Below are 23,175 nucleotides of genomic sequence, written 5' to 3' on the forward strand. Positions count from 1 at the left end.
ACTATTCTGAGGGACCAGGAGTACTTACTTCTCTGAATCACAAGAGCAAATATTTATATCACATGAAAGTCAAAATACAGTACATATGAGCACAGTGGCAAGCTTGTTCGTAGTGCCTGTGTGAACATGTGTATAAGCATTCAGCTTCACATTCTGGAAATGCCTCCTGACATGTGATCCAGATTAGATAGGAGCATATCACCCCCAGGCAATGTGAATTATCATCTGAGGTGCATTTTTTTTAGGATGACTAGACTCCCAATTTAAATGCCAGAGCAAGTGACTAAGTGAAGTGACATAAAACTGTAAGAAATGGAAATATAAGGGAAAGCTGTATCAATATGGTTTCTGAAAAGAGGTATGGCAAAAATGTTCCTGCATACCATAAAGTTACTTGGGCTCAAATCACCTACAGGAGATGGAAGAAAATGCCTGTAGCAATCACATTCTTCCTCTCTGTTTATGTCACATCACCTTCCCAAGCTCTTCATGTTGTTCAGGAGCTGTTGCTTGTATTGCCAAAACATTTTCCTTCTCTCCCCTCACAGTGAGACCTGGTGACAACTCAAAACAAGCAGTTCCTCTTTGCTCAGAAATCTCGTCTGTACAGGCAGGATCAAGCTTCTAATTTGTGTTGTAATGCAATTGGCACTCTGTCCAATCGTGAGTAAATTGCTACGATTTTATGAACAGATTGTTTTGTAGCAATGATTCTTCTCTTTCTAGTGGTTCAGGATGGACCCAGTCCGTGAAGCAGTTCTACACTAGCAAGCATCCTTGAAACATTGTTTTCCCCTGTTAGTTACAGTGGTAGTGACTTCCTTTGTCCGGTGCTAGTTAATAACCAATGTGATATAATAAAAGGATCACTGGTTTTGATATTTCAGTGTTTCATAAAGGTTTTTATATTGTGTGCTTATATAGAAGGTGAAGACCTTAAAACCAGATATTAGTGACAATCATGTTTATTCTAGTTGTTTGGGTCTAGGGCATCTCATTAAATAAATAATACCCTGGTAAGCTTTTGCAGTGTTTTGATGCAGACACTGCTAATGAGTTATCCAGTGCTATATATTATGACAGGCACAGTGACCTTATCAAATCGCTGTACATAACTGTAATTTGTCATACACTGAGGCAAGAACCACATGAAATAATCTTCAAATATGGTATCTTATGTAATGAGATATGTAGGTAGTTAGGGTCTGGCGGCTGGAAGATATCGTGCTGTACGGAAAGATAAAGCCCCTCTCCTGATAGTCAATGGCGTTTAGTTTATGATGCAAGCGGATGGAAGTGATGTTGTAACCCCAAGTTATATAATGCTGTGTTACGCACCAATAAACACCCTTTGCCGTCCACCACATTGGTGTCTGCGAGCTGATGGACCGAGCGACCTGGGGTTGGTCGCCGTGCCGTTCCTGAACCAGGTCGCCACACATTCTTAAGGCGACAGAGATATAAATTCTTAAGCAAATTGAATCAGAAAGCAGCCTTTCTCCCTACCCACCAGCCTTTCCTCAAGTTACCACACTGCCTCCTGACTAGCATACTCAGAACCAGCTCTGGTTGAGATCCTGTTTTCCATACATCTTCAGCTATTTGGATGGGTCCTGTACAAGGTTCTTGTACCGGTTCAGTGTGACGGTTTGTGCCATTTTTCTCGTACACAGAAGGAAAAGGCTGGACAGACCTGCTGCCCGTTACCCTTCAGGAGGCTCCAACAGCTGCTCTCTCTGGCCCAGCTGGAGCCTGGCCGTCAGTCCCTGAACAGTAATGGTTTACACCCGTCTAATGTAGCTGTGGAATTTAGCAGCTATTTTCTCTTGGAGGCTTTCTTTACAGCTGGAGCTGTCCCTGCTGCTGGCAATGCTCGATTAGGACAGTGTGGCTGGCATGCTTTGCATGGTAAAGCTTAATCCTGAGGACTGGCCTGACAGAAACTTGGGCCATTTCAACCAGGGAAGTGCATATTTTCATGCCTGAGACAGACCAAACCTGTGCGTTGGTGTGGCGGGTATAAGCTGCCCTGGCAGAGACCACAACTTCTCGACCGCTGAAAGGAAAGGGTTAAAAGTAGAAGCCGCGCTTCGTAGCTCAAGCGCCGGGCCCGCACAGCGGCCGGGAAGAGAGGCAAGGCCCTTCGGGCAACAGACAAGGCCCTCAGCCAATGAAACACCTTGTTTGAGAGAAGTTTCTCGACGCCTGACCATATATGAGCACGAGCCCCGCCCCGCCCTAGGGTATAAAAGGAGGCCGCCGAGAGGCCCGTGTGTGGTGAGGCTGTTGCTCTGTGGTGGCTGGGAATGCTGACTTGAGCTGCGGCCCTGCTGAAGAGGGTGCTGGGATTACAGCGGACACAAAGTTGAATGGGAGCCAGCCCTTCGTGCTGGTTGTAAATAAGGTAAACCACGTAGTTGTCTATGTTAGGAGAGTGGCTAGCAGACTGAGGGAAGTTAGTGTCTGTGGCTACTTGGGGCTAGTGAAGCTGCATCTGCAAGTATGTATGTAAGAGGGGCACTGAGGAACTGGAGTGAGGGCAGCAGAAGGCTACCGGCATAATTACAGAAATGGCAAAGCTGAATTATTCTTAGTAGTGAAAGTAGTAGCAAGGGATAATGGCCACCAAAAACCCCCAAGACATTTTTGGTAGAAGGCGGTGCAGCACTGTAACAGGTTACCCAGATAACCTGGAGAATCTGTTGATGGAGGTTTTCAAGACTGTACTGGACAAGGCAAGGTTATGTGACCTGATGGTGGTGATAAACTCCCTGCTCAAAGTGGCACTAAGCAATACTCAGAATTTTCTCGAGAAGCATGTCTATAACCCTTCTGGGTTTGGGTCCACCTCTCATGGGATGACAGCCTGGAAGTTCTGCTTTTTGTGCTGTTGGCAGCTCCCTACGCTCAGTAGGCCAGCAGTCAGAGCAGGGGTCTGCCTGGTTCTAAAACTGGGACTGAATGTTGTATGCTTTAAAGATGAGCATCTGAAAGATTAATTCAGAGAGTTTGCCTTGTCTGCATCTATACTATGTTGTTTCATGCAGGTTTAATCTAATGAGGCTGCTGACCTGGAGCTCTTAGATCCAGGGTCAGATACTGATCTCAGCTGGGATGTATCAGGTTCCAGATGTGCTGAGACAAAAAAATCCCATTTGCAACTCTGCTTCTCAGCTGAGACCAGTGCCTAAGTGGATTAAGAGTCCTCTTCTCAATCAACCTGAGTTGTTTGACTCTGGCCACACACTGGGAACCTCTATGTGAGGCCAGTTCTGGCAGTCGAGCACTGTTCTTCATGGAGCAAATAGATGGCATTCATGCAGGCTGAAAGTCATCCCAGTAGAGAGGCAGAGGACTCTAAGCCAGCCACGTCCTTCCTGGAACTGGAATCTGGCTGCATGAGCTCATCTTTGCTGTGCTTTATTTGACCAAGACATTAAGCTAATTTGTTTGATTTCTCACCCTGGAGGAGCAGAGCACTGTGACAGCAAAGGTCTCCTACAGCTTACACCAGTCTCAGTTGTGATGTGGCAGTGAACGCTGCCAGTTTCTCCTAAGAGCAGAGGTTGCACATGAGCTAAGCTAAGGAAAAAGCAAAGATACAGTTAAAAGACTTTCAGCAAAAGATGCTGATTTACAGCTAAGACTAGGAACAGCAGCTATTCTTGCCCTTTGTTGAGTTTTCCAGATATGGACAGCAACTTCAGCTGTAGCCTGTCAGAGCCCAAGTGCATGGCTGTTCCTTCTTGCCTTCATAAAAGAGAAGGAAGCAACAGAGCAGAGGTAAAACTGTACAGCTGTACTCTTGGCTACCTTTTCAAACATGGTTTAACGCAGCAAGCTGTTTTACCCTTTGAGGCTGCAAGCCTGGCTGGCAGGCACTATATCCAGATTTATAAGTGTTAGGGTATACGCTTAGACTCTTAAAAGCTGAAGATACTGTGTCGGCTTAAAGCATGGGTACTGAAATATTTTATACAAAGCAGAGCAATTCTAATCAGGAAGAGTTGAAGTTTGCTCATTCCCCAGTCCTGTCGTGACAGAAAGGAGATGCAGTCCCAGACTACCTTGGGCTGAGGATGGTCTGAGTGCACATCTGTTTGCTTGAATGCTTTGAACACTGGGGCTGAAGTGGGGAATAAAGTTACATCTTCTGCAGCTTTACGGAGCTACCCTTTCATTTCCTTCTCTCTTCCATTGTGCTCAGAAATGAAATGTATCATTTAAGGTCAAATGGAAAATTTTCTTTTATACAGAAGGAGTTGTTGGCTTTTGACATGCAAAAAGAAAGGGTTTGTGTTTTGGCTTAATGCAAGCCAATACTTGTTTCCCAGTTTTTGAGTTTGACAGCTCATTTTCTCCTAACTAGAAGGGCATGCTAAGAAGGGAGCAGAAAGTACAGGGAGGGTAAGGGTAGCCTATGTTAAAAGAAGTTGACTGAACTTTACCTGTAGAATTGTATTCTGTGTCTGCTTCTGTTATTTATTGTCTCAGCAAGACACTCTGGGCACTTCTTGCATAAATGTGTGCTTCTCAATTTTGGGAAGTCTGGTTTGAGACCTTGGGTTCCAATTTGTAGTGAGTACATATAATAGACTATGTAATAGAATACAATATATAACTTACAATACAAATTAATAAATATATAATGTAAGATATAATTTATAGAGCGATTGGCATGCAGACCGACTATCACTTTGATACTATTTTATTATGGTATTATAATACATAATAGTTTATAGAATACTATGCCTTTAAACCAAACAAAAAAACTTCAAGGAAAGAATATAGATTTCTTGAATTGGACATGCAAAATTAGTGATTTAAAAAGAAAATCATTGTCTTTCAGTTCTTCAGTTGAGAATGTAGATAAGAATGCCCCTTTATTCCTCTTTTTTTAAATGAAAATAAATATTTGTGAAGCATTTATGTGCTATGATGATCTGAGCTTTACAAAAGCCTGTCAGGAAATTATTAATTATGCCTTCAGAGCAGGGTTTGAATGGTGTTCAGTAGATCAGACGTATGTCAAGCAACAAGGAGGAAACAAAGTGGTCATTTAGTAAGCATTACTCAGCTAGTGCCCTGAATGTGGTAGGGGTCCTTTGATGATGTAATTGCAGATTTAGCAAAATGAGTAGACAAAAGCAGGCCTAATTAAAGTTGCACAGTAATGCTTACACAGTATTTCTTAACTGCCCAAGGTGACTTGAGTTTACATCCCCTTCAAGAGCTCTTCTGTTAAACCAAGGAACACCTCTCTCACCTGGGCTGTTGCAGTCCTTGGAAATTACATATTTGGGCACCTAGCTTCCATATGAAGGAAACTTAAGTATGTATACAAAATAGAACATAGAGGTGATTGGGTGGTCTCCAGCCATCACATCAAAGGGTCTTAGGGTAGGTTAGTGGGTACTTTGTTGATGGATGTGGATTCACATCCAAGGCCTTGAGCAATAAAATTAGCTGACCATCCACTAGTCTCCTTTTGTAACAGAACTGTACCCTGAAAAGCATTTAGCAACAAGTAGTCTCTTATGGTCTTCACTGGGTAGAAAAGAGAACATAATGGAAAAGAACATCATTGTTGTTGCAATGTCAGTAAAAATACCAGATTTAATGGTAACAACAAAAGAGGAATCTGACTTAAAGGTAATGCTATGAATGTTTGGTTTAGCTGAATCAAAGACATATTTGTGATTGGTTTCCACATGAAGACTTCAGTATCTGACAATTTGATTAGGTGATTTCATTTGGATGGCTCTATACAATGCAAAAAAAGTCATACACATAGTTACAAATCTCAAGCGACTTTGATGTTTTTCATAGTTGCCTGAGTACCCACTGCATGCTAACGAACTCATGATATGATGATTTTTCTTCTCACTGTATAACAGGAATTTGCTAACCTAAAGCAAGATAAAATGAATAAAAAGGAAGCATGGGCATCAGACTGGCATTTCTCTGCATAGTAATGTCTTGTTTGTAAGCAAATGCGAGCTGCTTGAATGATACTGAATTGTTTAGGTATTTTGCCCATCTCACATTTGAACTTTCAGACCTCTTTCTATTCACGTTTGTTTATGTGAATTGAGTTAGCTTTTAAAAAATGCATCAGTGATTTAATGGAATTAGTTATGTGTCGTGTCCAAAAAGTAAATGATAATGATATATGGTCTCTATAGTCAGCATTGGTTGAGTAGGAGGGGCTCAAATGATAGACTTACACATGGTTAGAAAGGACAACAAGAAAATTGGTGGAGGTTTCATGGCACATTTGAAAATGTGCTGTTATATGATCTGAATGTGTCTGTCTTCTTAATTTTTTACAGGCTGTTTCCAGCTATGTAATGTTTTTCGGTCCCATGAGATGGAAATTGAGCAGTGCTTGCTGGAGTCCCTCCCTCTTGGCCAGCGGCAGCGGCTGGTGAAGCGGATGCGCTGTGACCAAATAAAGGCATATTATGAACGAGAAAAAGCTTTCCAGAAACGAGAGGGCTACGTGAAAAAACTGAAACATGGAAAGAATAGAGTTCGTTTCAATCTTGCTGATATGATACAGGATGCAATCATACGTCATGATGATAAAGAAGGTACTTAGTAATGTTGAACTTGTTTTTTCTTTTTGTATAGCTGAAAGTTTCAGAGGAAAAGCTTCCCTATTCTGCTTACTTATCTTAAGGAAAAATAAAATTTTACATTATAGTAATCATAAAGTGAGTGCCATAATATATAGGCATATATTGCATACAACATATAGGTTGTTACTGGAATGAATAAGGTGTGGAGAATGAACTTACAGAAACCTAATGAATTTATTCTGAGGTTAATGTATGTATAAACTAATATATTTCAAAGCCACTGAGGACTATGATCATCATTATATGTGGCCTTTTGCATACCTTTGTGAGCCATAGAATTTAACATAAGTTACTTTGAAAATTAGTTTCTCAATTTTAGCCAAAATCTGGAGTAATGAATGCTGCTATTAGTGGCCTGGCTAGAGCAATGAGATGGCATTGACCCATAGTCAGACCAGGTAGGTAGTGGGTCATCCTTCTAGTTGTGAAATGATGTTTATGTCCTTTTGAAATATGTAACTACATTTTAGGGGTTCTGTTTTTAGTTTCCTGGCATTGTTTGAATTCCTGGTGCAATTGATAGTAATCTGAGGAATTCTATAATTTATTCCTCAGAAGGGAACCAAACCTTGCAGTAAGGATCTCTCAAGTTTTAGAAGTCCCCAGGAATCCCCATACTGTTGTGTGGGAGGGATATAGGAAAAGAACTGATGTAATGGTTTTAACAACCCCTTTGCAAACAGATTTTATGGCAGTTCTTTGTAATCATATTAGCACAAAACTACCTGAATAAGGGAGGCTCTGAAATAGTCACATCACGCAAATGAATTGTCAGTTTTCTCCTGATTTTTATCAGTTTGATTAGGTATGGGTTTTTTACTCACTCAGGTCTTCATTTCAATGGGCATTTGCTCTAACTATCATTGCTTATTGCTGAGGTATAGTCCTACACATTTAGATATTTACAGGACATGAATTAAAGAGCTCTTCCAGTTAGTAGCCAGGTCATCATTTATAATTAAGTTACAAATAAAATTCACAACCCTTCATTCCACTCTCATAGTATGTAAAAGTACAGGGAATATAAGGGAAGATCTTCTTCCTCCGTGTTCTCATAGCTCCCAACTTTCTCTAAAACCCAAGCAGAATACTAGATAGGACTTCTGACATTCTGTAGAAGTCAGATACTTGAGGCTATTTTTGATGTTCATGCTGAAGAAATGTAGCTTGCTCATTGGAGTGGTGGTGGGGCATCAGTAGTCTTTTGTGTTGCCCATACTTGGCCTTGAGCTGCACCTGAATCTGAAAGAAAGTTCAGCAGCTGTTGAGACTGAATAGCATTACCATAAAATGAAGATACCTCAGGCAGAGGAAAGTAAGGTGGGGGAAAAACAGGGATGGTGTCCTGCACTTGAAACAGATAAAATAGGTCCCCAGAAGCAAGGAGCTCAAATAGGCTGCAGACAACCCCAGTAGGACTAACACCACAGTCCTGAATTTGATGCCCATAGTCCTTTCACAGGACTCTGAAAAAGCGCGATCGTTGTCTTTAAGCTGCTTGGGGACCTGTAAGTGCCTGTCTATTGTGATTTTAGCCAAATGTTCCTAGAGCCTGTTTGCTTTGAGCTGAATAATGCTATACTATCATGTGAGCCAATAAAAACAAAAATTAAAAAAAAATAATTGAAAGGGACATAAAAGCTGCTCTTCTACTGTTGTTGCTGAGTGGAACATCCAACCATGACTCCTTAGTTTATGTTATCTGTGTTAGGATTTCAGTTCAAATTAGACATACGCTTTTGTAGTAAATACCATATCCATTTCCTGTGTTTGGTCTTGCTTTATGGAGCATACAAACTAGATTCCTTTCAGACAAAATTGAACTGGAAGATGTGCTCTGGAAGCACACGTAGTGCCTCCAAACAGTAATGGATTTTCAATCCATAAGGCCAGGCTAGTCATAGGTTAAATCCCACTGAAACAGGTATAGCTGAGAAGTTGGGCTTTTGGCACCACTTGTTTCTCTTGTCTATTTATTCATATTTCAGTCATTCATTCAATGTTCATATTACACTTCACTGTTTACTGATGGGTATATATAGCCAGTAAGCTAATGGTGATGGATCCTGATAATTGCATGGAGTATCCTCCACCTCACTGCAGTTTCACATCAGCTTTATCTGTACAGCTGGAGTAAATAACAGCCTTGGTGTGAAAAAGATGTGAACCCTCCCCTTCACCGGGTCTTAAGGCAGAAATAACTGCAATATAAGGCTGCATGTGGGAATGAGCACACTCCTGGCTCTTTAAATGTCACACCATCTCTTCAGCTTCCTCCTTTTGGTAAAATGGCCTGGGGGATTGAGAAAGATGTTGTAATGCTGGGTTAAGCAATCAAAGGTGGGAGACAAGTTTTAACAGCCTGTCAGCCTTCCTTTCTTTGCATAAATCCATGTCTGGTCTCCAGGACCTGGCTTTTACTGCACAGTGTGCTCAGTAATCAACAACATTCCCACATATGCTCAGTTTGAATATGGGGAACTAAATTCAGTAATAAATATTTTAAACATGCTTCTCTTTGGAAAAGCTGGACATTGAACAAGCATTTTTTAAAAAGTAGCTCACCGCAAGTAAGTAGCGAAGTACCTTAACATGAATTAGTAATAATAATTTAATGACTTTAGAATAATACCCCTTTTGCTATATGAAGGTAAGTTGTTACCCTGGGAAAAAATGGGATTCAGACTGATCTGAATATTACATATTTTGGAATAGAAGGTAAGTTGTTACCCTGGGAAAAAATGGGATTCAGACTGATCTGAATATTACATATTTTGGAATAAAGGCTGGAAGTAATTGAGTTGAGAACTTGGCAAATCTTAAAAAATGCAGTTTTGTTTATGTTAATAATCAACAGCAGGGTATTTTAATGCAGTTTGAATGTCTTTTTCAGATAATTTTCAAAGTAAACATTTTGTTTATAATAGATAATAACAAGTGTAAAGGTTTGGTACAACAAATTAAGCACTCAAATAGCTTTAGTCAGCTAAATTCTATCAGGTGACACCTTTCCTTGTGGGTGGTTAATTTTGTGAGCTTGAAGTGCAAAGGCTTTGAAGAGATTAATTGCACTAAAGGTATAATATAACTCATCCGGCTGTGAATAAGCCTGATGGCATTCAGGATGTATGGGCAGACTGTGGTATCCAAGAAGAGGAATGTGCAATCTGGATATTTAAAATGAAATAACTGGATACACATAGTGTCAATTTTGTGATGAGAATGTAAAATGTTTTTGTACTGTTTTTGTGACGTATGGGTTCAAAATGCTTTGAAGTCCTCAAGATTTACAGCTTTCAGGGTGGTAGGGTTTTTGTAAAATGAAACTGAAGATCTCAAGGCTAAAATTCTGGGATTCATAGGGTTTTCTTTTGAGTTTTAACCTTGGAAGAGGGTATACAACAACATAATTACAGAAGAGTAGACTCATCTGCAGAGAATTGCACTTGGGCTCATTTTCTTCAATTTTAGATGTACTTAGGAATTGTTTGCAAGTCTTGGGCTCTTAAACACTTTACCCACAGCTATGTGCTTCCTCCATTCTTTAGATTGAAGTACTTCGAAAGTCTGCTTCACTGTTGTGCTCCTCTGAGACTGCTAAGCAGAATCCTGTTTGTCGATGAATCCTGGAGTAGTTTTACTTTGTTTGGGTTCTGGTTATATAAAAAAAAATAAAAACTCTATGTCACTTAATCAGGATGTGTAAATGTAGATACGTTGCATGGAGCTCATGGAAGAGCAACAAAGCCAAGAGGGAATTATAGAGAGTCATTAAAAGGGAGGCAAAGACCTACGAGAGTGATAAAGCTATGCTTATATTTGAACAGTTTTGAACACAGCCAATAATAATTTGGCAACAAAGAACACCCATTCAATAGGCATAAAAGACAGCTAGAGAGGGATGTTTTACACTTCTGTGAGGGGCAAAAAGTGCAGTATAGAAGGTGGAAAAATGACACAATGGTAGAATGGGGTAAAAGTAGCTTCCCAAGTGAAGTCCAGGAGCTCATTTCTTGTGGAATATCATAAACTATATAGACTGGACAGCACATTTGGAAATGGTGAGTAGTCGTCTGGTTTGGTAGGTAAGATAAATTGAATACTATGAATATATATAAGGATGAATTTATAATGTGGCTGTTGCAGAGATGTTTCACACCTGAGTCTGATTGGAATTTCACTCTTCAGAATTCATTGTCTCTGTTATTCATGAAGAATGCAATATATCTTCTCCAAAATTACTGTAGCAGCTGCTACTGGGCACAAAATGCATCTCTGATACTGCATGCTAGCAGATGTGATCATTAGTTTTCATTAAAATTGTTAGAATGGACTTTTAGAAATTTTTACCAGTGACCTGCTTTGTCTCAAGTTTAGAAATTAAATATATACTCATATGTCTCACAAAGTTTAAAACAAGCAAAATGTTCTGTCTTTGTTCTGCTTGGAGCCATTTAAAATTATTAATTATAGTTTTTAGTTATTGTGCCTAAATGATATTTGGTCTTTTATCTGACCTAGGGAAATTGAAGGGAAATCCTCCTTTTCTTTCTCCTTGCAGCTTCCTGCAGTTTCTCTTTTTTTAAAGTAATAAGCTTTTTAGTGCTGTTGGTGGGCCACATTCTCATCTGTGTTACTAAGAGTGAGCATTTTGGGAGATTCTGCAGCTATCGTTCTCAGTGATGGTATGTATAGAAGAAGCAGCTGGTGATTAACTGAGTGCACTGTGTCTTCTGACACTGGTTTTGTACATCTCTACTGCTGGTAAGGGAACACCTGTAGTTCATTTGCCTTTGAATCCTATATAGCTTTGTCCTGTGAGATATTAAATCCATATTAATAATTTGTCCTGCTGACATTGGTCTCAATTTTATTGCAAACTGGAACATGTAGCCAAGCAGGCTTCTGCATCCTATTCCTTCCCACTGTGAAATAGGTGTGCTTGCACCTACACTTGGCATGGACTCAGATTTTCTTCTCTGGTATGCATACTGCAGTATTTGCTGAGCCTGCACATCAGCTTAGACTCGGGTGCAAGCAATTAGGAAATTAACTGAGCAATTGGGAAATAAACTGAGTGAATTGGAGCCCGAATTTCTGCTTCAGATGCAAGGTAGCCATGCTGAATGGATCTTGGTATTTTGGCTCCTTGAGGATAAGGGCTGTGCATCCTTCCTGAAGCGGTGATCGAATTACTGGTGCTGATAACAATGGGAAACAGTGGCTGCTTTGAAAAAGGTGATTCTTTGAGTGTGAACTGATAGATAAACTTGCCATAATGAAAACAGTAGCTAAAAGTGAATGTGACAGTCCTGAAACAATGGAGAGAAACTAAAGCACTGGGTTTAGTTTGTCATCTTTTGGTATATTCTGTAACCCATGCTTTCAGACATCCTGCAACGTTACCCAAATCATAGGACTGTCAGAAATTCTGTATATGTAGCATCTTTTGTTATGACAACTAAGTTGTAATGTAGTCATAATGTATACTGTAAGGTCGGCCATGCTGACAGCCTGGGGAGGGTTAGGGTAGGAAGTCTAGAGAGCCATCAACTCAGTCTTGAGACAAAAGAGGTACTTCTGTGAAAATCAGCATTTCAAAAGGGAAATGCAGATTCCCTAAACCTAATTAAAGCCCATTTCATCCTTTTGATGGACAATATGCTGATTCTGTGGCAGCATTGTGATTCTAAATAGCCACAATACCGGAGTGAGTGTTAGCACTAATGCCGCATCTATAAGAATGGTTGTTGGTCCTTTCCCTGGAGGTTGAGCCTGCCTCTGCGTTTTACTGGTCTGTCCTCAACTCTGCCTGAGCTTCTTCCTAACCCTACAGAGCTACAGGTGTGGCCCTTTGCGCTTAGCAGTGGGATGTAGTGGCTGGGGACAGCCGTACTCCCCCTTCTCTTACCAGGGGATGCTTGGAAGAGGTGGTTTAAAAAGCCGAAGATACCACTATCCACTTTTGCTGTAGTGCCACTGCCAGGGAAGGCCTCACAGGACTGAATCCTAGCCCCAGAAGATTGGCTGCAGTGTAGTTGCTTAGTGTGGGGAAAAAACCCAGGGATCCCATCTCGGTCCCCCTGCCCGTGGTGCCAGTATCTTGAGCCATTTGAAAGGTTTAGTGCTATTGTGAGATTTGGTAGTATCATGATATTTGAGGGGATTGGAATAATCAATATAATGGAAGGCTTTAGTATTGTTGTTTTTCATAAGCACTGTATAATGTACAGTATTATGATAAATTTCAGTTACATTAATTAAAAGGATGTGTAAGGAAGCATAAAAGGGGTACAGGTGGGGCTGGTGCCAGAGTGTAATTTGCATCCTATTAACTTTAGGTTTATAAAAAGGGCCCAGGGGAAGGGAAAGCAAAATCTGTTCAAAAGAAGAATATGTCTTTAATTTGAGGTGGCAGATGAGCTGGCTGTTAGCTTTCAATAGTTATGAGAATGCATCAGAGACGTTACAGTGACTGTTCCTATTCACAAGAAAATACGAAAATAATTTGAAACAGAAAACTGAGCTGAAGTAAACCACATACTTTATTATTTTCTTGCATTGTTTCCAAATCTACTAACTGACTTCATATTTTTGCATCTTATTACAATAATCTTGCTCATGCTTCACTCTTCTGTCTTTTTCCAGTACAAACAGCTTGGTTGGTTACAGACAAGTTGCTCTGGAAGACAGTGTGTTGCACTGCCTGTGTCTGGCAAATGTACTGGGGCAAGCTTACTGGTCCTCAGAGATCAGGTTTAAGAGTCACCAGCAGTCTTTTTAAAAAGCTGGAAGAGCCAGGACGTGGGCAGTAGTGACAGGTTTGTGAACATAGGACTCCATTAGGTGAAGCCTGTTTTAAGGTAGCAGGAAACTGGAGAAGGAGGCTGAGGAATGAAGACCACTGAGAGTGTGTAATGTAGACTATTCATCGCAAACATTTTTATAATTAAAAAGAGTGGGAGTATATTCAGTTAACCTATCTGCTCTTGGAATTCTGACTTTGAACCTACCTTTTTAGATGTTGATGACACCCTCTTACCAAACTGATTGCAGGCAGCTTTTCTGATTTTACCTGTTGCATGTGCTGGGATGAGTGGTTAGAAAGTGAGGCCCTGAGCATGGCAATGCCTTGTTTTTAAAATTCACCAAAGCCTTGGATGAGGATTGCTTTTTTGTGTATCAGTAGTTCAGAGGCATCTTTGCTGCTAGACAATACTGAAAGACAAAAGAATATGTTTACTAAAGATGGAGAATTGCAGTAATAGAGCAGATTTACAGAAAGACAAAATAATAAAACACATTAATATTTAGGAAAGAGGTGAAAAATAGGTGTAGCATTGAATCTGCTTACTTGGGTCTTTATTGTTAAGCCAGAATTTCCTTAGATTAGGCAACCCCCCATCTTGGATTAAAAGGTGACTCTTGAAAGGAGGACCTCTCTGTGAAAGTTCAGATCAATCTTCTATGCCATCTCAAATTATAATAATCCACTGTTGTTTACTTCTGCCTTTAAATTCTTCCTTCTTTATTTCTTATGATTAATATTTAATATCAGCTTCTTTCATTCCCTTCTCCTCCCAAAGGTACTTTAATTAGCATTTCTTTTGTATACTTTTTGTCTCAGCTACTGCCTTCTGAAGAGACAGGGCTAAAATTTTATAAGTGATATTATGAGAAATATTAAATGCATGGGGTATTTTACTACATATGTAACCTTGTTATATGTGTATTAAACCAAGAGCATAAAGGCCAGAAATGTAAATGTGGTTGGTGAGGATTAGGTTGTGTAACCTGAGTAGCTTTTCAGAGTTTCCTGTGCGCTCTTGATTTTACCCTTGGTTTTGGGAAACCTTCTCATTTTCACCAATCTTTCCAACCCTCAGCAGGATAAAATGGGAAACAGTTGTGGCATGTTTAGTATGCACATGTAAACCTTCATGACAAAAGAAAGCCCTCCCTGCCCTGCCTGCGCCACCTCCCTGCCAAAAAAAAAAAAAAAAGGAAAATTGAAATCTCAGGGCAAAACCTATGTTAATAGGAAATGAGACAAATTAAACCAATTACTAATTTGATGCATAGTGATACAATGAAGAGGGACGAAAAAATACCTAATCTCAGTGTGAGGAATTTAAAAGAACAGAACAGGGCAGCCAAAATCTATTTGAAGGATTGCATACTCTGTATTTCCTTACCTTAGCATGCTCAGTCCTTTTTAAAATTTTCAACAAATAGATTTCTCAGGCTTTGTAGTGCTTTATTTTGGGATTCTGCTAGTAGTATTTAATGTATTTTAGTTTTAGATTACTATTTACTCTTGCTCTAAACTTCATCTAAACTTTTTTCCCCTACTGGGAAAGCATATGAAATTCACTACGTATGTAGTAACAGAGTTTTGCCCATACAGAGGTATTTTGGATTTTACAGTGTTTCCTTTGAATCAGAGGAGAAATCTGTACATTAGATGGCAATCTAAAAGTGACTATTGGCAAATGTTGATTTACTAGGAACTATTGTAGAAGAAATCACAATACATATGTATAGTAATTCATACAATTTAATATTTATTGTCCAATGGTTAGGAGACATGAACAGCAGACACTGAATGAATAGTAAAGCCAAGAGACTATTCAGAGCATATGAGATTCATGAGGTAGGCAAAATTTTGCCCAGTCAGGGCTCTTGGAAAGAAAGAAAAATGTATACTGTAAATGAATACATCCACAAGATGAATACATGCATTCTGTATTGGGAACTCTTATGTCTGTAACTTTGGAAGACACTAACACAGCTGACAGACATGCTGCTAGTGATTTAATCAGCTCTGTATATAGAAAAACGAGGCATTAATCAAACATCTCAATTCACCTATTGATGAAGAAGCTTTTTTGAGCAGGCCTTCAATCCTGTAGGTTCAGCATGGTTGTTAACCTTCCTTAGTTCCATGTGTGCTGAATTCAGCAACACAAGGCATCTTTTTCTTACAACACAGGGAAACATAATGCCTTTACTTATTGGGTAACAGATGTCAAGTAATTAAAGCAGCCCATTTCAAAAGCAATCATAAACTCACAGGGAGATGAAATTTGAATACATTTGAATTCCTACAGGATTCCATATGTGCTTTTTGTTTTTTGTCTGTGTGTTTACATTTTTAGTAATTTGGTAAAACTGAGATGAGACCTGAATGTTAAACTATTTTTTGTTGATAAAAATGTGTGATTTCTAATATACAACACTTAATTGGAAAAAGTAAGACTCACAGAAAAAGGTATAACATATCAAAAAACTGAAGGATAGGCTTGGTGGTGTAGATTTTATCTAGCCCTTTTGTTCTCCCTGTGGACTGCTTAACCGCAGGAGTGCTGCTGTTTCCTGGCTACGTTTCTTCCAGCCCTGAAATCTCCCTGGGTTGTTTCAGCTGCAGTTTTTGTTTCTGCACATGCCCAGCAGTACTTTGATTTGAACAGCTATCCTCTGCCTGTACCAAGTAGGGAACCCTTCATTTTGGGTCTCCTACTAGTAGGTGAATTCACACCAAATGTAATTTCATCTGTCTTACCATTGAATGGAGTTACAGCTTCCTCCTTTTCTCCATGAGTCTGAGGATGGAGCTGTCACCCACCCATTTTTGCTAGCCTACAGGTTGTGGCTGTGTGTTGTTTCAAGAGCCGTTTTGGGTCTGTGCATTCCTCTCTCCCACTGCCTTGTCTTTGCTCTCCCTGACCCCACACCTCAAGTCTCTCTAGCAGTGTCTGGCATGGCATGGCACTCTCCTTCAGAAGGGGCCTGAGAGGCAAATTGAATCTAGGTGGTCTTGCCTATAGGATAACAAACTGTAGAAAGTTGACTGCGTAGTAAGCTTGATGTTTTAATCATTTCTGCTACTGTGTTTTGAAAACAGGAGTATATGCTAGACCATTTGCTGCCCTGTTTCATGTGTTTAAGCTCTGAATAAATCAAGACTGAGATACATGTTTGAGCTTAGTGATTCCCATTTAATGGTTTTGGGTGTCTCTAAGTTTACCCTGGAGGATTTGTTGATCACCTCTCTGAAAAGTATGCCTTTTTCTTATTAATATACAGAGTTACTAGAAACTTACCTTTTGGATTTTTCTTTGAAACAGTTTTCTAAAATGTAGGCACAGAACTGCCTGCTTTGTATGTGGGTAAGTCCGTTCTTGAACTTTAACCCTCTAAATCCAAACAACACATTTGGATAACTAGAAAGCATAGCTTTAAATGTTGCCTCAATTACACATGTAAAACATAATATTTATGAGGAAACCTTTGTAAAAATACACACATTTTCCTAATGATTTTATTTACTTTTGGACACACTTTCAAAATTCTCAACTATTTCTTTTGGTGGGCTATGATATAGAACTTTACTTCAGTGGGACAGGTCAGTATGTAAATTACTTAGGACTTTGCATGATCAGGGTCTAATTCAAAAGGCTTTCACAAACTAAAATGTCAAGAAAAAATTACTCAGAAGACCAGGACCCCTACACAAGAATCCAGCTTTTAAAGATTATAATCTGGTCTGAACAGATAACCTTTATAGACCTATATCTGTCCTGTTTCATTTTAAGCCTGTCAAGCTCATTTATAGTTCCATGTTGGTTTTTTCCTCCATAGGATGTTTCTTTCCATGTAATAATAAAAAATGTTCTACTTTAGCATGCTCTGGCACCCAAAAGTGGCAAGAAACATGAAGACTAATCACTCACAAATACACTGTCATGCCAATAAAGGGTTGTTAAGCCATTAACAACTGACAAATTGGCACCTGGCATTCTTCCTGTTCATTTCAAAGGAGATCCACAGTTGATTTTTCCAGCATCATGCAGTGAGTGGGATGCAAGGCTATAAACTGGTGGCATTCAGAAGCCTATTTTCTCAATGAAAGGTGGCATCCACTGAGTGGCGGGTGCTGCTAATGTTCCTTGGATATTGTTGTAAGTCACACTGATTAAAAAGAATGATTGCTGTAGTGGCAGAAGACCCTAGTCTATACTTGTGAAATAAAAATGTTAGCAAGAATAGAATCTTTTCTATGCAATTTGCAGTTGATTTCTTCTTCATTGTATTTTTTGCGCTTCAGATTGATTTCCAATAACATTTCAGTACAAAGGGGAAAATTTTCTGTATTCATCCTTCGATATCACTTGCTTTAAAATGTTTTCATTTCAGTCACTGATTATTGTAGAAATTAAGGTGGGAAACTACAGAAACCAATAGCAAATAACTTTTTCTATTTCCTCTTTTTCTAAAGAACAAACCTTTAAAGCAATAATACAGTTCTTTACAAAAAATCAACTGCACTTTTAATAATTCCTGAAAACTGTTTTCAATTTTTCAGTTGAATTTTAGAAGCCTTTTTCCAGCAGGGTATCCACTTTCATTGTTACACTGGAGGGATGTTGATAAAATAGAATACTTAAGCATAAGACTGGGAAAAGACCTTATTTTGTCATCCTGCAACGTACGGACTTCAGTTTATCACTGTGATATTAATTGCCACATTGAGAAGAACATTTTTTCAGAGCTTTTGGAAAGTGGAGTTTGGAGGTTTTGTGAAGTGTAATAAGTGGAGTACTTCCTCTAGAAGCTCTGAAGGTAGAACTGAATTAATATACCAGAGTCACTCAATGTGGCAAGTTACTTTTTTAATTGCTAAGTACTCTTTAGACATTTTCTGTTAATCTGCTGTTCTGCTTGAATTGTCATACCTTTCCCAGTAAAAACACAAATATACCGGAGGCAGAGCCAGATATATTTGTATAGTGCCTAGTGGTTTTTCTTCCTCAGTAAAAATTCTAAACACAAAGTATATGTACTGCTTATTATTTCAGTCATCTTTCTAGTCTCTGACACTTGAATTGGGGGATTCTTTTTTTCTCAGTACGCTGAGGTATCATCTTAGTCTGGTCTGCAAGGCTTTTCAGCTGTTAAAACCTTTTGTGCTTCAAGGTGACAGCGAAGAAGCTCTGCAGCTATGAGAGAAGTGAGTAAAGTTATATGGCATAATGAATACACAACTGATTTTTCTTGATTATTGTTATTTGCAGCCATCACAGTAACAGGTTATTGCAGTAGAGGAACTGAAGCTTGTAAGAATACAATCAGTCAGTGAACCTAAGGGAATGGATAATTTAGCTTGTGTTTCTGTGTGAATTGCATCCAAGAGTGGAGGTGGGAAGGTGCATAGTTGAGGTGAAATTGGCAATATTTCTAAATGTCCAGCTTTGAACAAGGTTTTTAAGCATATGTGAAAGGTTCAAGGTAGAATTCAGACAGTCAGCCTGGGGCTGCATACTGCTTTCTTACCATGTTTCTTTCCAATGAGACTATTCCAGTGTAGTGTGTATGTGACCTTGAAGCAGTACACGCTGTCACTTTACAGGGCAAACAATGACATGATTGCAGGAGGTAGTTTCTCATGCTGTTTACTCTTTAGAGTTTTTATTACATTCAGACTTAAAAGGCAAACATGACAGCTGCAGCATTAAATCATTGAGCTAGGGTCTGTGCTCCAGATTTTAGCAATCACAACTCTAGTTGGTATATAGTGGTAGTTTTTTCTAGGCTTCCACATTTACCCATTGGCAGTACAGAAAATATGACTTGCACTGTTCTTGAAGCTGGAAGCATCTGCGTGAAACTTGGAACTGCTGCTTTGTTTCTCAGTCTACTAAGGGGACAACCTAAGAGGGCACCAGCTGTTAAACCTTTCAGTAATTCCCATCTGAACTTCACTGGCTTCACTCGGTTCCTATTTGGGATGATTGTTGGACTTGTTTTGCTTTCAAACCTATCCCTAAAAATCGTATGGTACGAGTATTTAGAGTAATGTAAGTTGGACAGAAAAGGACAGATGTAAAGTCCAAGTATATATAGTTCTACTCATCCTTACATGGGCATTAGTTTATTATCCCACTCCTCTGTGTATGTGTTTTTGATTACATAACATGCAGGTTCTCCTGGATTAGTCCTCATCTCTATCTCTGTTGGTAACTTGGGTAACAAGTCACTGATGTGGGGAAATGAAGGTATTAGCCAGAATGCACTGAGCTTGCAAGCATACAGAAACAGCTGTAGGATAAGAGTGAGTGGAAACAGGATGATTTCTGGGAGGTTGAGCTTGTGCAGTCAGAGCATCACTGACCAGAGGAGATTATGCAGGCCTGTCTGTGGGCAATTTGCTCTCCTTGCTGGACATCCAGGTCATCCATCAGATGTCAGGGGAATTAACGAGTTGGGAGACTAATAAAGATTCCAATACGTGTTGAAACAAACTTAATTGAGACAAGACCATTATCAGTGTCATTGGGAGACTTAAGAGTTGCCTTGCTGTTTGATAGAAGACACCTAGTCTGTGCAAAGAATATACAACAGGCAAGTGTGAAAGGTAATGTTTGGGCAATGCTGTCAGAAATGGGTAAAGGTTACCAAAGTTGTTGTGTTATATTGTGAAATGTGACAAGCCTGCCCTTAGCCAAGTGTGAAAGAAGTCTTAGGTTGGGAGTTTGGGAGCCAAGATACAAGAGAAGCTCTAGCTGTAACTGTGAGATCCTTCATGTCCCTGAGCTTTGGATGGAAAGAGCTGACTCAGAAAAGAATAAAGAAGAGTTGGAGACTACTGGATATAAGCTGCTTGGATTACCACCAGGAAAAGTATAACGCATTTCAAGAATGCAGCAATTGAGCCAAGTCTAATTTTTTAGAAAAAAGTGATGAAGAATGAAAAACTTTGAGCTAGATGTGCAGACAGGGAATAGAACTGTACAGAAAAGAGACCTAGTTATTTCCTATAAAGATGTTTGACAACTAGCCAAGTTGTGAAAGTGTTTATATTTGTTGTTTATAGTACACAGGCTAATAGAAGGACTTGGAAACCAACATGTTGCAATCAATGCACTAAGTGCTGAATAGGGGTATAAGGAAATACTGCAAAGAGGTTACCCAAACTAAAGTATTCATTCAGCATGCATGCTGCTTATCTTCATGTTTATGTGGGAGACCCATGTGACAGGATCCCATACCCTGCTTTCCTGCAGTGATTCTGGCTGTTTCTGCAGCATGGGGTAATATCTCTAGACCTCACTGATCAGTCTCTGTCAACTATGCTTAGCAGATAGGTGAAGAGTAGGAGGAGCTCCATGCTGTCTTTCCAGAAGCTCAGCTTTCTGGATATGTCTGTGTGGTGATCTGATCCTTGAGCTGACAAGAAAAGCAGATCGTGTTCCATCATATCCAACAGGAGGATGCATCTCATGCCATCTGTATGTGCAAGGAGTCATTAGGCTTTGCAAACCTCATACATTATATTAGGAAAAAAACAAAACTGAGAGGTGTGGATGCGCATTGTGAAGTCAAAAAGAACGACTGTTATTCTCAGTTGGTTTTGGCAGATTGTGAAAGACTGACTGAACGCTGATACTGTTGAAAATTAAAAATTGAGTGTGATATATATACACCAAGATCCAACTTTGTCCATTTTAAAACTCTGTAATGTGAAGAGGGGAATGACTACATGTGTGCCCAGTGCTCTCCACAGCTCTTCATGTTTTTTGACCATCTTTGAAACACCTGAAAAAGGGTAAGGTATCAATAGACTGAAGAGTGTTGATTGATTGCAATTTCTCATACAGCAGAATGCACCTCAGAAAATGTTTCACAGCACAGAAATTTTAATGTGCTAAAAATGATGTATGTAGATAAAAAGGCTTTTAGTCAGAAAAACTTGATTATGTAGACTTTCCAAGTGCTGGGGTGAAAGAGGGAGGTGATTCTGCTCCCATGAAATTGACAGAAGTGTGGGCAGGACTGGAAATCCTTCTGGAGGTGATAGATTTTTTTGAGTTTATTTAAATACAGATAAATGCTGTAAGGGCACCATGATGGCCAGCTGCTCCCTGCTGGTTGGGCCACTGGGAGCGTAGGTCCTGGCAGCCCCATATGATAAGGGCAAATATTATTACTGAATGACAGTATATTGTGACCTGGTAGGTTTCTTCTGCCACCTACTTAATGATCAAATTAGAACACAAATTATCTTAAGGGGAATGAGATTGTAGCCATATTAATCTACAGGGTATCTGCACACATAAGTACCAAATTTGGGAAGGAATTGGCTTGGAGTTAGTAGATATGCCAAGACAGGTGTAAATAAAATAAATAGTAAATACAAGAAGATAGATGTAAATAAAGTCAAAGAAATAAGTAGGTTGTATTTAGATGATGAAGAAAAACCCTTTTGGATAGTGATATCTGCCAAATGAAGTACGCAATGTTCCTTATTTGGAACACTAAAAATTGTAGGTTTTTTAAATTTATCAGCTCTGCATATTTTGTTTTATGTAGTTACAGTTGTCTGTATATTAGAAGTTTGGGGATATTATATTGCTACTCTCTGTAGTGGCCCTGAATGTGTCGTGGTTTGCCTAAAAAGGATTGTATTACTCCAGTCACACGGTTTTAATTGAAACTGTACTGTTCACAGGGGTGTTTTTACACCAGTAGGGAGGTACTTGTGTGAGTTCAGTGCATTTCTCACTAAAGAATCAAGTTAGATCAATAAAATGTTTGCTTACGCTGTTATAGCTCTATGCTGATTGGATGTTATGCCAATGCTATGTTTTCTAATTCAGAAATATTCATTCATATTTTTATGATCTTGTTCCTACCACTGCTCTTGCTGCATGCTCTTTGTATTGGATTTAGTAATTGCGTGGCTGCAGAAGTCAGTTTGGCAAACTGATCCAGGTGAGAATGAACCACACCCCAACAATCAACAGCTATAGTCTGTGTCAGGTCCCTGAAGCAATTCACTTACCTGTTACACAGCTGGTGGGGCTGATGCAAATAAAGAAAAGGGAATACACAGGCAACTTGGAGCCACTGACATGACTTTGACAGTAGCCTAAGACTATGTGCAATACCAAATGACGTTTGCAAAGTACATTTCTAACACAGTTTAAAACTAAGCTAAAATTGAGGTTGCCATTGGTTGCTCTGCTTTCTGTCCTGCTCTGCTTCTGTCTTACCCTTTTGTGCTCCTATCTTAATGCTCATCTTGAAGTGAGCCAGGGAGCTAAAGCAGTTTTCATAAGGTTAGCTTTCAGCTGGTATAGCTCCCGTTACCAGCTTGGGGCAGGGTGACATGTGCCACTGCTTTGCAAGGTTGAGGGCAGGAGCGTGTGAATGGAAGCATGAACAAGAGTGAAGCAGCTCCAATTTTGACAATGTAAACTGTCCCAGACTACACCCTGTGAAAGGGGGTGCCTGAGCCACATCTGTCAGGTGGTGAGACATTCCTGGAACCAGACATTCTTTTGTAGCTCTGGTCACTCATATACCACATGCATGACTATTTTGGATTAATGCATGGATATCTAAATATTCCTAGTTTGTTTTATACTGCCTGGTTTGAGTTTGCTTCCTTGTGCATGCCCTGGGAATTCCCCTATACACACATAATCTAACAGCCAGTGGTCTACAGCTGGTAATTAGTACCATTTAGCAGCTG

The 23,175-nt window shown here is 39.6% G+C and overlaps 1 protein-coding gene across 5 annotated transcripts in view; it reads left to right on the plus strand.

Annotated features, from left to right (window-relative positions):
* The window catches only part of MYO16 (myosin XVI), a 385,302-nt gene that overhangs the window by 99,866 nt on the left and 262,261 nt on the right, over window positions 1–23,175 (plus strand). For all 5 annotated transcript variants that reach the window (XM_049834474.1, XM_049834472.1, XM_049834470.1 and 2 more), the window contains exon 2: window positions 6,333–6,593. In XM_049834474.1, the coding sequence (XP_049690431.1) occupies window positions 6,371–6,593 (223 nt within the window). In that variant the 5' untranslated portion in view covers window positions 6,333–6,370. The remainder of the gene's footprint in view (window positions 1–6,332; window positions 6,594–23,175) is intronic.

This window comes from Accipiter gentilis, chromosome 31 (assembly GCF_929443795.1).
Source record: "Accipiter gentilis chromosome 31, bAccGen1.1, whole genome shotgun sequence".
NCBI lineage: Eukaryota > Metazoa > Chordata > Aves > Accipitriformes > Accipitridae > Astur > Astur gentilis.